Here is a 14639-nt window from a genome sequence, read left to right as displayed (position 1 = left end):
GATAAGATTCAAACTCAAGTCTCTGACTCCGGCTAGGCATTGCCCCCTCAATCTTAGCATTTTTCACACGATCATCTTTACCCCAGAAGCCAGCTCTACACCGCTTCTAGGACCACTGAGAGCCTAGGGGTCGTCGCCAGTCGGGGGCGGGGGGGGGGGAAGGGGGGGGCATCAACCCTGCCCATTTTCCCAGGACAGGGGCGGGGCTGTCCCTATACATAAGAGAAATCCTTGATCTCATCTGTGACAGATCTCAGCGATGGCGGGAACTGTCCAGCTCCGGCAGCTGCTGCTGCCCCTCTCCCTGCTGGCCGCCTCCGCTTTGGCGCGCTACACCCCGGACTGGGAGAGCCTGGACGCGCGGCCGCTGCCCTCCTGGTTCGACGAGGCCAAGTTCGGCATTTTCGTGCACTGGGGCGTGTACTCGGTGCCCTCCTGGGACGGCGCTGAATGGTTCTGGTGGCGCTGGCGGGCGAAACATAATGCCAAGTACGAAGACTTCATACGCCGGCACTTTGGGCCCGACGTCTCCTACGCCGATCTCGCCACCTTGTTCGGAGCCAAGTTCTACGACCCCAAAGAGTGGGCTGATATCTTTGAGGCGTCGGGTGCCAGGTGAGACCCGGCAGGGAACAAGCCTGACTCGAGACCCAAAGATATGAAGGGAGTTGTGCCTCGGGCCGCCGAATTCGAACCCTGGGCTTGCCGGGGCTGCTCCTCTACATCATTGCTTACGACCTAGGGAAGGGCAAAATGGGACTGGAAGGAATTCGAAATCCGAGTTCAAATCTAGATTCCCCTCCCACTTCCGACATCTGTAATGTATATGCTTTTTTTTTTTTTTTTTTTTTTTAATTCTAAAACAGAAGAGTGGCAAAGGCTAGATATAAGGGATTAAGTGACTTGCCCAGGACCACACAGCTAGGAAGTTCCTGGAGACACATTTGAACCCAGGACCTCCCATCTCCGGTCCTGGCCTTTTATCCACTGTGCTGTACTTCTATAATGATTTAAGATGTATATACCACTTTTATAACTATCTCCTTTTTATTCTGTTTTATCCCCCTTCTACAGATGAAGAAATAGACTAAGGGAACTTAAATGTCTTGCGCATTTGAATCCCCAGCACTTGGAACAGTGCTTGGAATACAGTAGGCACTCTTTAAATGTTTATTAACTGTTTTATTATTATTATATATTATAATGCTATTAAATGTTTATTAACTGATTTACTCTGTCAGAAAATTAGTAACTATCTATAACTAGATGCAAATTTCTTGACTGGAGGGATTGTTTCTTTGATTATACTCCTTTTTTACAAAGACTTGCCTCCCACCTTTCTGTAGGACTCCAAGCAATTAGCTTCACCTCTCAGAGCTTTTTCCTTATCTTTAATAATGAATGGGTTGGACTTATCCATCTTACCTTGGGCTGATCATTTAACTACACCCTTCTCCCACCTCAGATAAGTCTTCTGGAAAGTTGGGGCTGTATTAGATAACTTCTGAGGCCCATTAAAGTTCTGCAAAATTTGGGGGTATACACACACATATATATATGTATATATATGTTTCTTTATATATTTTGTCTTTTTTCTGTATGCTATTTAGCATATGATTATGTTGTCTCCCCATTAAATTGTAAGCTTCTTAGCGGAGGGAATGTTTTTTACCTTTTTTTTTGTAGCTTTACCTCTTGTATCAGTGTCTGGCATGTGGTAGATTATAAATGCCTTGTTGTCTTGATTCAGCAAATGTTTATTCAACTCCTATTAGGTGCTGGGCTCTATTCTCAGCCTGATGGGTACAGTTGTAGAGAGGTAAGGTGTATTTCAGGCAGTTTCTTCTGAAACTGAATAAATTCATTTTTGGAATCCCCAAACAGTGGCTTAGCTCCCTAGCATTATCCAAAAACAGACCAGTTAGCTGGTAATACTTTGGATAGGATGTATTTTAGCTTCTTTTGGTCTTTTGTCCAGTCTGTAAATCTGATGAGATTTACATAGAAGAATAGATTTGAAACTGAAAGTAATCTTAGGAGTCATCTAATCCAGTCTTCTCTTTTTCCAGATGAGAAACTGAGATCCATGAAGGTTAAGTGACTTTCCCAAGGTCATAAAAGTAGTAAGTAGCAAAGCTAGTGTTTATATTCAGGCAATAACTCCAAAGGTCACAATGCCCCCTCTCTGGTCTTTTTCACCTCTCTTCCTGAGGGGACAGTATGACATAGAGACAGAATGATTGATGAATGGGACAACTCAGCAAGACTAAGGTTCCAATCTTCCATCTGACATTAATTTAGTTCTGTGACCATTAAAAAGACAGTTAATCTCTTTGCACCTCAGTTTCTTCATCTGTAAAATGGGATAAAATCACCTCACAGGATTATTATGACATTCAAACAAGAAAATGTACATTAAATATCTTTTCTAGCTTTAAACACATTTATAAATGTCAGCTGTTATTCTCTCATGAGGTTAGAATGAGATAATCTTTTCATGTCCTGGGCCCTTTGGCAAGTCTAGTGAAACCTATGGTCCACTTCTCAGAATCACGTTTTTTTTAAATGCATAAAACCAGAGAAGGGGCAGTAGTTTTTCTGGTGACCTCTTCCTTTGTTCACATTTAATTTGGGTGAGTGTTTTAATTATTTTTATTTATTTTGTTAAATATTTCCCAATTACATGTAAGAAAAATTTAACAATCATTTTTTAAAAATTTGAGTTCTCTCTCCCTTCTTTCCCTCCTCCTTGAGAAGGCAAGAACTTTAACCATGTCCACTTTAATTTAATTCAATAAGCATTTATTTTTTTAACCCTTGCCCCTTCTTTCTTAGAATTGATATTAAGTATCCATTCCAAGGCAAAAGGGTAGTAAGGACTAGTCTATTGGGGTTAAGTGACTAGCCCAGGGTCACACAGCTAGGAAGTATCTGAGGCTGTATTTGAAACCAAGTCTTCCTAATTCCAGGCCTGGTAACTATCCACTGAGCCACCTAGCTGCTCTACAATAAGCATTTATTAAGCATCTACCTCATGCCAGGCATTAGTGCCAGGTTTTGGGATATGAAGGCAATAATGAAACAGATCTCTGCCCTCAAGGACTTTAAGGCAGCATGTTCACAGATGAATAAAAGCAAGATAATTTGAGGAAGAAAGTATTAACCACATGGCTTTGCTTTCCACAGGTATGTGGTCCTGACCACCAAACATCATGATGGCTATACAAATTGGCCCAGTCCTCTATCTTGGAACTGGAATTCTATGGATGTGGGGTCCCACCGGGATCTGGTGGGAGAATTGGCACCTTTCCTTAGAGAAAAGTAAGTGTGTTTATTGCTTATTTGCCCTGGACTCCCCTTTGCTAGCATTTATTCACTTGTAAATCTTTCTCTTGCCCCCTTTGTTTTCCCAAGTAATGAGGAATGATGTGCAGAGTAGTCTCATGATCACTGAATACTGTTATGTCTTGGTTCTGCCTGTCTGGTCAGGTTTAGAACTTTGCTGAAAACCAAGGAAGACTTGACTGGTGAATGATAAATGTCCCAAATAGGCCATAGTATCTGTATCAGTAGGAAAGAATCTATTGACTTCTTCTTGCAGGGAAGTATTTGGAGGCATGGTTAAACAATAGTTCTGAGAAAGATCTGGGGGTTTAGTGGACTGCAAGTTCCCCATGCCTAATCAGTGGGATATGACTGCAAAAAGCTAAAGCAATTTTGGGTGGAATGGGCCGCCTTCCAGAGGGTGAGTCTATCCTCCTCAGAGGTCCTCTAGAAGAGGCTAAATGGCCATTTATTGACTGTATAACAGTGGAGGGGAGGGAGTCCTTTCACAGATGAGTTAGACTAATTTATGTTGAACAGTTAGTTCCTTCTGAAGTGGTTGGTGATTGCCTATCACCTGCCTCTCCATTCACATATTCTTCCCTAGATTTTGCCCCAATAAATATCCACCCAGCTCAGGACACTGCATTTACCCCTTTCTGCAAAATAAAGAAAAATTAGATACTGAATTGAGGGTGGCTCTGGTGAATCCAAGCCACTGGATCTTCCTTCTACTGAGTTTGAGTAACCACCCCCACAGCATTAGCAACTCCCAATTTAGACCTGGATCTAATACATCAGTGGTTCCTAAATTTTTTGGTCTCAGGACTCCTTTACATTCCTTTTTTAAAAACCCTTACCTTCCATCTTAGAATCAATACTGTCTATTGATCCCAAGGCAGAACAGTGGTAAGGGGTGGGCAAAAGACTTGACCAGGGTCACAAAGCTTGGAAGGTCTGAGGCCAGATTTAAACCCAGGACTTACCATCTTTTTTTTTTTAGTTTTAATTAAAAAAAAATTTTTTTTTAGAAAAATTTTCCATGGTTCCATGATTCATGTTCTTACTTTCCCCTTCACTCCTCCACCCCCCCCCCATAACTGATGCGCATTTCCACTGGTTTTAACATGTGTCATCGATCAAGACCTATTTACATATTATTGATAGTTGTACTAGGGTGGTTGTGAGTCTACATCCCCAATCATGTCCCCATCAACCTATGTGTTCAAGCAATTGTTTTTCTTCTATGTTTCTTCCCCTGTAGTTCTTCCTCTAAATGTGGGTAGCATTCTTTTCCATAAATCCCTCAGAATTGCAGGACTTCCCATCTTTAGGCTTGGCTCTGAATATATAAGCAACCTGCCTAGCCCCCACCCCTTTATATTCTTAAAAAATTGTTGACAACTCTGACAAGGTGTTTTTGTTGAAGTGGGATATATCTATCCATAGTTACTGTATTACAAATTAAAACACTTTAGTATTATTATGAAAGAGGTTTTGACCATATAGACATCCTAGAAGGGGAATGGGGAGGTAGAATCTAAGCACTGAGCTATTTAAACTAATAGAAGGCAGGAACCAGGTAGAGAAGATTCTCTAGGGTAGAGACTACATCTTAGTTATCTTACCAGATGTCATTTGCATATGAAGAAATAGAAGTATTTTCTTTTTTTTTTAATCCTTTTTCTGATTTAGTAACAATGCTAAGATAGACAGAAAAGGGTTAGGCAAACCTGGGTAAATGACTTGCCAGAGTCACACAGCTAGGAAATGTCTGGGGCTAAATTTGAACCCAGGACCTCCCATCTCTAGGCCTGGCTTTCTATACTCTCCAGTGAGTCACCTAACTGCCCCGATTAAGGGATACATATTACTGCTAATTATTTTTCTAATGATATCCCTCCAGTGATGCAGATCTCAGCACATCCTTTACAGCTGACCTTTTTCCACAGAGTATCCACCCAGCATGCTGGGGGCCATCCTCTTGACCTTCAGAGGATAGCAGTAAAGAACAGAGTCTGTCTATTAGTTATCCCTGGGATTCACCATATGATCACTCCATTTTGTTTTTAACTCATCTATTTCTTTGGTGATATCCTTTAAATCATTTCTTCTTTGTAGCTCATGAAAACCCTTGAAGTCAATCTATAATAAATAATTGTTGCTAATGAATTTAATTCCTTCTGTAAAACTCATTTAAGTCAATATCTCTGCAAAGAAACTGAGATTTGCTTTGGATTCTAATTCCCCATTTGTTGGGCCCACACTATATAATATTATGCTATTTGTATTTGTGAAAGCCTTTTTAAAAATTCCTTTTGAGATAATTCTGTTTACTGAATTTATTTTTTTTTTAAGGAATATTCGTTATGGACTGTACCACTCACTCCTGGAGTGGTTTCATCCTTTCTATTTGCTGGACAAGAAAAACAATTTTACAACCCAAAATTTTGTTGATACCAAGGTCTTACCAGAGCTCCGTGATCTTGTGAACAGGTAAGAGAATCTCTTACCTTCAGTTTTCATCCTCTGTAAAATCATCTTAATGAGCTAAAGAAACAGAAAGGACAGGCAGTTTGTTTTTGGTGCTTCAAAAAATACTCTCCTGGGGAAGTCATTCCACTAAGCTCTGAGTGCATGTACTCTTGTTAAACAGTAAAGTCAAGATCTTCCTGTAGCTTCAAAGGACCAAAAATTTCTATGGAGTGAAAGGTTAGAGCAAGCCAGCTAATAATGACCTAGGAATGGGTTCAGGGAATAGCATTCTATGGTTACAGAGCATTTGTTTTTCCCCCAAGAATGTAGTTTCATCGAAGCAGGGATCTTCCCGTGAAGAAACTACTTTTCCACAGTAAAACATCTTCTAAGAGAGTGTTCAAGGGCACTCAGAGATTTAGCATTTTGCAGGTAAACATTGCCAATCTGATCCAGAGGCATGACTTGAATCCAGGTAGCTCTCTGACCACTGCTCCATGCTGTCCCTCTACATAGTACATGATTTCAATCCTGTGAGGCAAAGAAAAGAGTCTAGTCCCCATGTTACAGATGAAAGTAATGAGGCTCAAAGAGGAAAATTCCTAACCTGAAGCTCCATGGTTCTTTCCAGGTGCTTGGGTTGGGCATGAAGCCTGAGTCTCATGATTGCTGATCCACTGCTAGTTTTCCTAGACTCCACTGCTGTTCTAGAATGTAAAGACTCCTTCATCTTGTGTCTCTCAGGTACAAACCTGACCTGATCTGGTCTGATGGAGAATGGGAAGCCCCAGACACTTACTGGAATTCCACTGAGTTCCTCGCCTGGCTGTACAATGACAGCCCTGTTAAGGTATGTGACTGGCCAATGACTGGCTGTGACAGTAGAAGGCTGGGGGATCCAGAGCCTGAAACCAAGTGGATCCTTCCTTCCCCTCCCTGATTTATTAGTAGAGAAAATTCTGGATGGGGAAATGAGGAAAGTTTTACAAGAATGCAGGATTCAACTTGTTACTGTGGAGATATTTCCTTAGACTTGGAAGAGTAAGAAATTCAAGTTCCTGTATATTCATTCACATTGCCCTTGGAAGATGATGAAAATAATTGTTCATTAGCATGTGGTCTTAAGTGACATCCATATCTGTCCTTTAGGAATGAATAAAATATAATTATTCTGAAAAGTATCTGGGATTTCAGTGGAGTGTAGGCTTCACTTGTGTCTGCAGCAAAAATCCCAAAAAACTAATGGGATTTTGGGCTGCATTAAGAGAGGCAAGCTTCTAGGAATAGGGAAGTAAGAGTCACACTGGATGGTCCTCTTCAGATCTTACCTGGAGGATTGTGATCAGTTCTGGGCATCACAGCTTAAGAAGAACAAAGCTAAGCTAAAGTGTGATCAAGAGGAAGACAACTAGGATGGTGAAAGATTGTGCATCACTATCATATGAAGACCAGTGGAAGGAATAGGGTTTGTTTAGCTTTATTTAGCAGAATAAATTCTTAAATTTCAAAATCAACTAAGAAAGCTGAGTAGATTTGCTTTTTGAGCTAGATTCTGTAGCCACAGGAATCCATATGGCTCCATCCATGGTGATCCAGCTCTTCCATTCTTCACCTTTTAGGATAAAATCGTGGTTAATGATCGATGGGGCAAAGATGATCCATGCAAACATGGAGGATACCTTACCTGTCATGACCATTACAAGCCAACCACTCTTCCAGAACGCAAGTGGGAGATGTGCACCTCCCTTGATACAAATGCCTAGGCATATCGGAGAAATATGAAGAGCGATGAAGTCATGACTTTTGTGGAAATCATTTCGGTAAGAGCGACTTTGGTTTGGTCTCCTGAACCAGTGTGAGGAAAAAGAGGATGTAGTAGGAAGGCAATGGATGTCAGAAGACTGAGGTTCTGATCTCTTCCTCAGGCATGCTTTCTTATCTGTGCAAATAAGGAGACTGGACAAGCTCATCTCTGAGCTTTTTTCTGACTCTGACTTTTTGTATTGAAAGAGTCTTTTATTTAGCTCTGACATTGTGAGTTCTAAGTACTCTTCCTGTTCTAACATTCTTCATTCCAAGGGTCTTCCTAATTCTGAAATTCTGAATTCTCAGGACTCTTCCAACTCTGACATTCTGAGTTTGAGTCTTCTTCCTATCTTGGATATCATCTTCTCCTTGAAGCCTTCTGTGCCTTCCCTTCCAAATTACTCTAAATGTATTTGTATTCATTCATTTTGGATGTGGTATATAGACGAATGTATTGTGTACTTCCTATCTTCCCCATTGTAATGATAACTCCTTTTGAGTAGGAATTGTGGCATTCTTTCTACTTATTATTATTGCCATTGCCTAACAGAATACTTGGCACACAGTAGGAGATCTTCAAAATACTTAACTGGCTTGCTTGAAATCTAAAGTTCTCTGTTCTAAGGACCCTCCCAAATCTGAGATCCTGGGTTCCAAGGACCCTTTTAGATCTGATATTTGAGGTTTGCTATATGATTCTGACCTCCATGGTCTGTAATGGCCTAAAAAACAGAGAATGTGCCCTAGGTTGTAGGGTGTATTTTATTTTTAACATTTGTGAATATCTGAGCAATGTATGTAGCACTACTTTGTTTTTTAATAATATTTTTCCCCTCAATTACATGAGAAAAATTTTAACTTTTGGGCTTTTTTAAAAATTTGAGCCGGGGGCAGCTGGGTAGCTCAGTGGATTAAGAGCCAGGCCTAGAGACAGGAGGTCCTAGGTTCAAATCCGGCCTCAGACACTTCCCAGCTGTGTGACCCTGGGCAAGTCACTTGACCCCATTGCCTACCCTTACCAATCTTCCACCTATAAGTCAATACACAGAAGTTAAGGGTTTAAAATTAAAAAAAAAAAAAAAAATTTGAGCCAAATTCTTCCCCTCCCTCACTCCTTCCTTCAACTCTCTTTCCCTAAGATTACAAGCAATCTGTTATAGATATTATTTTATTTTTATTTAAAATATATTTTTTTTAAACCCTTACCTTCCGTCTTGGAATCAATACTGTATATTGGCTCCAAGGCAGAAGAGTGGTAAGGGTTAGGCAATGGGGGTTAAGTGACTTGTCCAGGGTCACACAGCTGGGAAGTGTCTGAGGCCAGATTTGAACCTAGGACCTCCCGTCACTAGGTCTGGCTCTCAATCCACTGAGTTACCCAGCTGCCCCCTGTTATAGATTTTACATGCAGCACTACTGTTAATAGGTGAGGTGCTTCATTATTTCTTTCTTCTTTGCAGGAATTAATTGAAGTTGTGGCCTTTGGAGGCAACTATCTCATTAATGTTGGGCCCACAAAAGATGGAATCATTCCCCCCATCTTTGAGGAAAGGCTCCGTTCTGTGGGAAGCTGGCTGAAGATCAGTGGAGAGGGGATCTATGCTTCCAAACCATGGAGGGTGCAAATGAATAAGAACACCACCACCGTATGGTAAGTTGCCTCCCCTTGCATTTGGGAGTCACTAGGTCTATTTCTCCATCCCAGGTGAGGATCTCTCTTGTATCCATACCTAGTTTATTATCCCCCATATCCAGCAGAGCCACCCTGAGTTTCCCTTCCTGCTGAGCCCAGCAATCTTTATGTGTGTGTGTGTGTGTGTGTGTGTGTGTGTTCACAAAGACTTCTTTTATTTTTTTTTTTTAATTTTAATTTTTATTGTCATGTAAAACACAGTTCTACATTGGTCACTGTTGTAAGAGTACACTCATATGTAAACAAAACTCCAAAATAAAACCATAAATACCCTGATGTGAAAGACAACTCCAACAGTTCTTTCTCCTAAATCTTTCAGACTTGTCCCAGATCACTGCATTGCTGAGAGTAGCCAAGTTTTGAGGCCAGCAATCTTCAGCATCTTCTGGATTTCCCTCAGGTTAACCTCTGCTATCCATTGACTCATAAAGGATTCAGAAAATCCAGGCATTTTTGTTTGATTTCAGGTTTCTTAGCCTTTTATGTGCCATGGGCACCTTGAGCAGTACAGTGAAGTGTATGGACCCCATCTAAGAAAAATTGTTTTAAATGCACAAAATAATGAACGGGATTTCTTTTCCTATCCAAATTCACACACTACTCTCAATCTATGGCTGTACACGAGGATTCCAGTTTCAGAGCCACTGATCTAATGTAAACCATGATAGAATTTGTTCAAGATGGGTGACAGCCCTAAATGACAACCAAAAATTGGCTCAAAGACAGGATGCTATATGGGGTGAATGCTAGACTGGAAGCGAAGACACCTGGGTTTTCGAGGCTCAGCTTTATCACTAATTCTACAAAAACTACTTCTTAAAAAGGGCTAGATTAAACAATGTCTGGGATCCCCAGTATAACAGTTCCATGACTTTCATAACTCCCAGTCACATTAGACCACTGGAGAACATCATCAGGTCTTTGGCTCAGAACAACTTGGGGAACCCTTGATGGTTTCTACAGAACTTTCTCAGTCCTTTCTGTAAGTTTCCATGGGACCTCAGGGCCAGAGGTTCCTCCTCACTTCGCACCTGAAGCCACTAGAATAGATCAGATGCACTGGGACCTTTCTGGCCTTGGTCCAAGACTGTTTGCTTTCAGCTGCTGTTTTCCCATTAATAGACAGGTGTTCACATCAAAGGCCATGGAGGATGAGGTGGGAATTGAGTAGGAAAGATGACAATGATCTTTGACATTTACAATGTGCTTTAGATACCTTGTCCTTTTGCAGTAAATAAAAGAATCAACCCTATTTTCAAATGAAAAAACTGAGGCTTGGAGGAGTAAAGGCCACCAAGAAGGGACAGAGCTGAGGCTCAAAGCCAAGGTTTCTTCTTTTTTTTTTTTTTTAAACCTTTACCTTGTATTTCAGAATCAATACTAAGTATTAGTCCTGAGGCAGAAGAGTAGTAAGGGCTAGGCAATTAGGGTCAAGTGACTTGCCCAAAGACACACTACTAGGACATTTCTTGATCAGATTTGAACTCAAGGCCTCCCATCTTCAGGCCTGGCTTGCTATCCACTAAGTTGCCCCAAACCCAGCACTTCTGACTCCAAGTCTTTTTCCCCCTTTCTAACTCTCGCACCTAACTACTATTCTCAACTAATAGACAAATGCTTTTGGTTCATATGGATCTTGTACCATACTTTCTCAGACTTTTTTTCTACTCAAATGGTTAAGCTCTTTGGTTAAATATTGTTCCTATTAGTCACTAAAACTGAGGACAACACTGACTCTGGAGTGAGAAGATAGCCTGGACTAAGGTCCCACCTGAAATGTATGGCCCATGGGCTAGTGCCTTCCTCTCCCTGGGCCTCCCTTTTCTCATCTCTAAAATACATCTGAGGTCCCTTTCTAGCTCTTTTTCTGGATCACATGATTTTCTGTCCAGGAAGTGACAGCAAATACTTTCTGGGTGTCTACTTTATATTTATCTGGCGAAATGCCAAGTAGATTGAGTAAGAGGAAGGCCTCTATTTGGAAGGGGAAGCAGGAGAATGCTACCAACTCCTAAATTCAAAGGGATTTCCTAGGCTCTATGTACATAAAGGAACTAAGTCCAAATAGTGAACTTATCCTGGTGATGGTCTCTGATAAGACAAGTGCTTCATGGGTATTTCATTCTTTTTTTGGATAAATCTGTGCTGGCTCTCTTCTGCAGGTACACCACAAAGGAATCTACTGTGTATGCCTTCTTCACCTCATGGCCAAAGTATGGAGTGCTATTTATGGCCTCTCCTATACCAACAGGTGACACAAAGGTAAGGATCTTTCATTCCATAATGGGTTCTGGAAAGTGTTCTTCTTTGTTCTTGGAAGCATTTGCCAAATCCAGAAATCCTCTGAGGCAGAAATGTCAAAGTCATGTGGCTACTTACAAATAACAGAAAGCACAATACCCTTTTCTAAGGCAATATCAGCCCACAGGGATGTGTTTCTGTTTGAGTCTGATACCACTGATCTGGAGCCTATTCCCTGAATTTTTCTCCTATTTCCCATTACAATTCCTCATTCCTTGGGATGAAAGGTCCTCTTCTACCATGTACACATTCAGTACTTGACAGGAGTCATTTAGTCTCTTCTAGAGCTTTCAACAGTGTTCACAAATTTGTTCTCTAAGAATTTTCTTCCCAAAGGTAAGAAAACACCTCATCTCACTTCTTTATAGAGCTCAAGTTTTTTAAATGTACTGATTGATGGATTTCTATTTTTTAAAAAGAAAGTTTTTGTGTCTTTAAGGACCTTACATTCTATAAGGAGAGGCAGATTTTTTTTAGTATTTGCATTATTATTTTTTCTTTTCTTTTTTAAAAATATTTTTCCATGTTTACATGATTCATTTTCTTTCCCTCCCCTCTTCCAGAGCCAATGAGCAATTCCACTGGGTTGTACAAATGTTATCACTTGATACCTATTTCCACATCATTCATTCCACAGAGCCAAAACCTCATATCATATATCTATATAAACAAGTGATAAGTCACAAGTTTTTCTTTTGTGTTTCTACTCCAATAGTTCTTTTTCTCAGTGTGGATAGTATTCTTTCTCATAAATCCTTCAGGAATATCCTGGATTATTGTATTGCTAGTAGGTGTAAAAGTCCATTGCATTGGATTGTTCCACAATGTTTCACTTTCAGTGTACAATGTTCTTTTGTTTCTGCTCTTTTCACTTTGCATCTGTTCTTGGAGCTCTTTCCAGTACATATAGAAATCCTTCAGTTCATCACTCCTTATAGCACAATAGTATTCCATCACCATCAGATACCGCAATTTGTTCATCCATTCCCCAATGGAAGGGTGTCGCCTCATTTTCCAATTTTATGCCTCCACAAAAACATTCATAGTTGCACTCTTTGTGGTGGCAAAAATTTGGAAAATGAGAGAACTTTAACAAATAAGTGAATATGAAATATAGACAATTGTGGGAGGCCAATAAGAGAAACAGAGTCTTAAATAGATGAAAATATGAGATTCCTCTTTTGACCCCTTTTATGATCCATACCTTTTCTTATTGAAAAATATTATAGCTTCTAGGAAAACTTTAAGTTCTTAGTAAACCAGCACTACTAATGAGTTAACAGCCTTTTTTCACTCATTAGAGTAAAGCTGCAGCTGTGGGTATATCTCTCTAACTGCTCCAGGCGTCCCAAGGTCATGGGGTGGCAAGCTCAGGCAAAATAACTTTTAGATAAAGTGAGGCTCATTTTTAACCTTGAGACTGTTTCTCATCCGGCATTATCTTCATAAGAAAATTCTTTGTAAAACTATAACTTTATTGTGCTTTGATATGACATAATTTGTGTTTCTGTGCAAATGCAAAGTTTGGGGGGGGGGTTCTTTTGTGTGAAATGAGTCTTGAAGTATATATAATAAACTCCATGCTCCTGGAACCAGAGCTGGAAGTATGAGTTAAAAGACAACTCCCATGTCCCATCATTATTTCCTTATCAACTAAACTGTCCTTATCAGATTATCAGAGATGATAGATCTTGAGAGACAATATCAGTACTGAATCAAAAAAAAAAATCTTTCTGGGGCCGCTGGGTAGCTCAGTGGATTGAGAGTCAGCCCTAGAAATGGGAGGTCCTAGGTTCAAATCTGGCCTCAGACACTTCCCAGCTGTGTGACTCTGGGCAAGTCACTTGACCCCCATTGCCCACCCTTACTACTCTTCCACCTATGAGCCAATACACAGAAGTTAAGGGTTTAAAAAAAAAAAAAAGAAATCTTTCTGCCTAGCCAGTGAAGGCTGTTATGAAGTCAGGGTAATGTGAACTTTGAAAAGGAATTATTATCTAACTACATTTTAGAGATCAAGAACAGTCTTCCTCACTTACCTGAGATCACCTGGCTAGAAAATATTAGAACCAAAACCAAATCTTCAGACTATAAATCTCTTGACCTTTCTCTAGTACATCACTATGGAGGATGAGAGATGGGATAATGGATAAAGAGCAGACAGTCAAAAATACCTGAATTTGAATGCCACCTTGAACACTTAATTTTCAGTATGATGCTGGACAAGTCATTAAACCTTGTTCAGCCTTAGTTCCCTTATCTGTAAATCTATAAAATGGGGAAATGGATAATAGCACCTTCTCAAGGATTGTTCTGAGGATCAAATGAGACAGCATATGTAATGTCTCTTTAGGCAGCACAGTCTTATGTGTAGATGATTATAATTCTTGGAACAGCCATTAACTTAACTTTGTAGCCTTGGTCAGATGACCTTCCCTCTATAAGGCTCAATTTTCTTGCCTGTCGGTTGAGGAGAATGGACTAGATCATGTCTAACATCCTTCTCCACTCTGTTTCAAAGCCTTAGAGCTAGTTACATAAAATGGTCATGTCAAATCTTGTCTTTTTTTTTTTATCATTCCTTTCTTTCATTCTTTTCTTCCTTTTCTTTCTTTCTAGGTGACAATGTTGGGAGGTCCAAATACCCTGCAATGGTCAGGAGACATAGGAGTTGAAGGCATCTATGTTTCCCTACCTCCATTCTCTCCAAGCATTGCAGATATGAAAATCTGGACCCTCAGACTAGAGAACGTGAAATGAAGCATCATGTTCCACTGACAAGAGGCTCCACATCAATGTCTCTGATTCTTTGCCATTTTGACTTTTTCTTCTAAGATATGAACATTATAATAAATAAATTCTATTATTTAACCCAAGGAAGAACTTTCTGAACCATCTTAATCAAAGGACAATGTCCCCCACTGAACCTTAGTGAATACCTCCAACACCTTCAATAGGCAGATCTTAGTGTATATGTGACCTTGCCCATGTAGTCTCAGAAACTATTTAGAATGGATATCTCTTCTTATTCCTCTGCCTC

At 40.2% G+C, this 14639-nt stretch overlaps 1 protein-coding gene across 1 annotated transcript; it reads left to right on the top strand.

Annotated features, from left to right (window-relative positions):
* The first annotated feature begins 259 nt into the window (after window positions 1-259).
* On the top strand, window positions 260-14438 carry LOC123241018 (tissue alpha-L-fucosidase-like). The gene is given in 8 exon segments (XM_044668727.1): window positions 260-615; window positions 3187-3321; window positions 5683-5820; window positions 6544-6649; window positions 7419-7619; window positions 9066-9256; window positions 11461-11560; window positions 14219-14438. Coding segments are annotated over 8 exon segments (1368 nt in total). The 3' UTR covers window positions 14360-14438.
* The last annotated feature ends 201 nt before the right edge of the window (window positions 14439-14639 follow it).

Source organism: Gracilinanus agilis, chromosome 3 (assembly GCF_016433145.1).
Source record: "Gracilinanus agilis isolate LMUSP501 chromosome 3, AgileGrace, whole genome shotgun sequence".
In the NCBI taxonomy this organism is placed as follows: domain Eukaryota; kingdom Metazoa; phylum Chordata; class Mammalia; order Didelphimorphia; family Didelphidae; genus Gracilinanus; species Gracilinanus agilis.
Note: the sequence above shows the minus strand (reverse complement) of the source record. Positions and strands in the feature narration are given on the sequence as shown.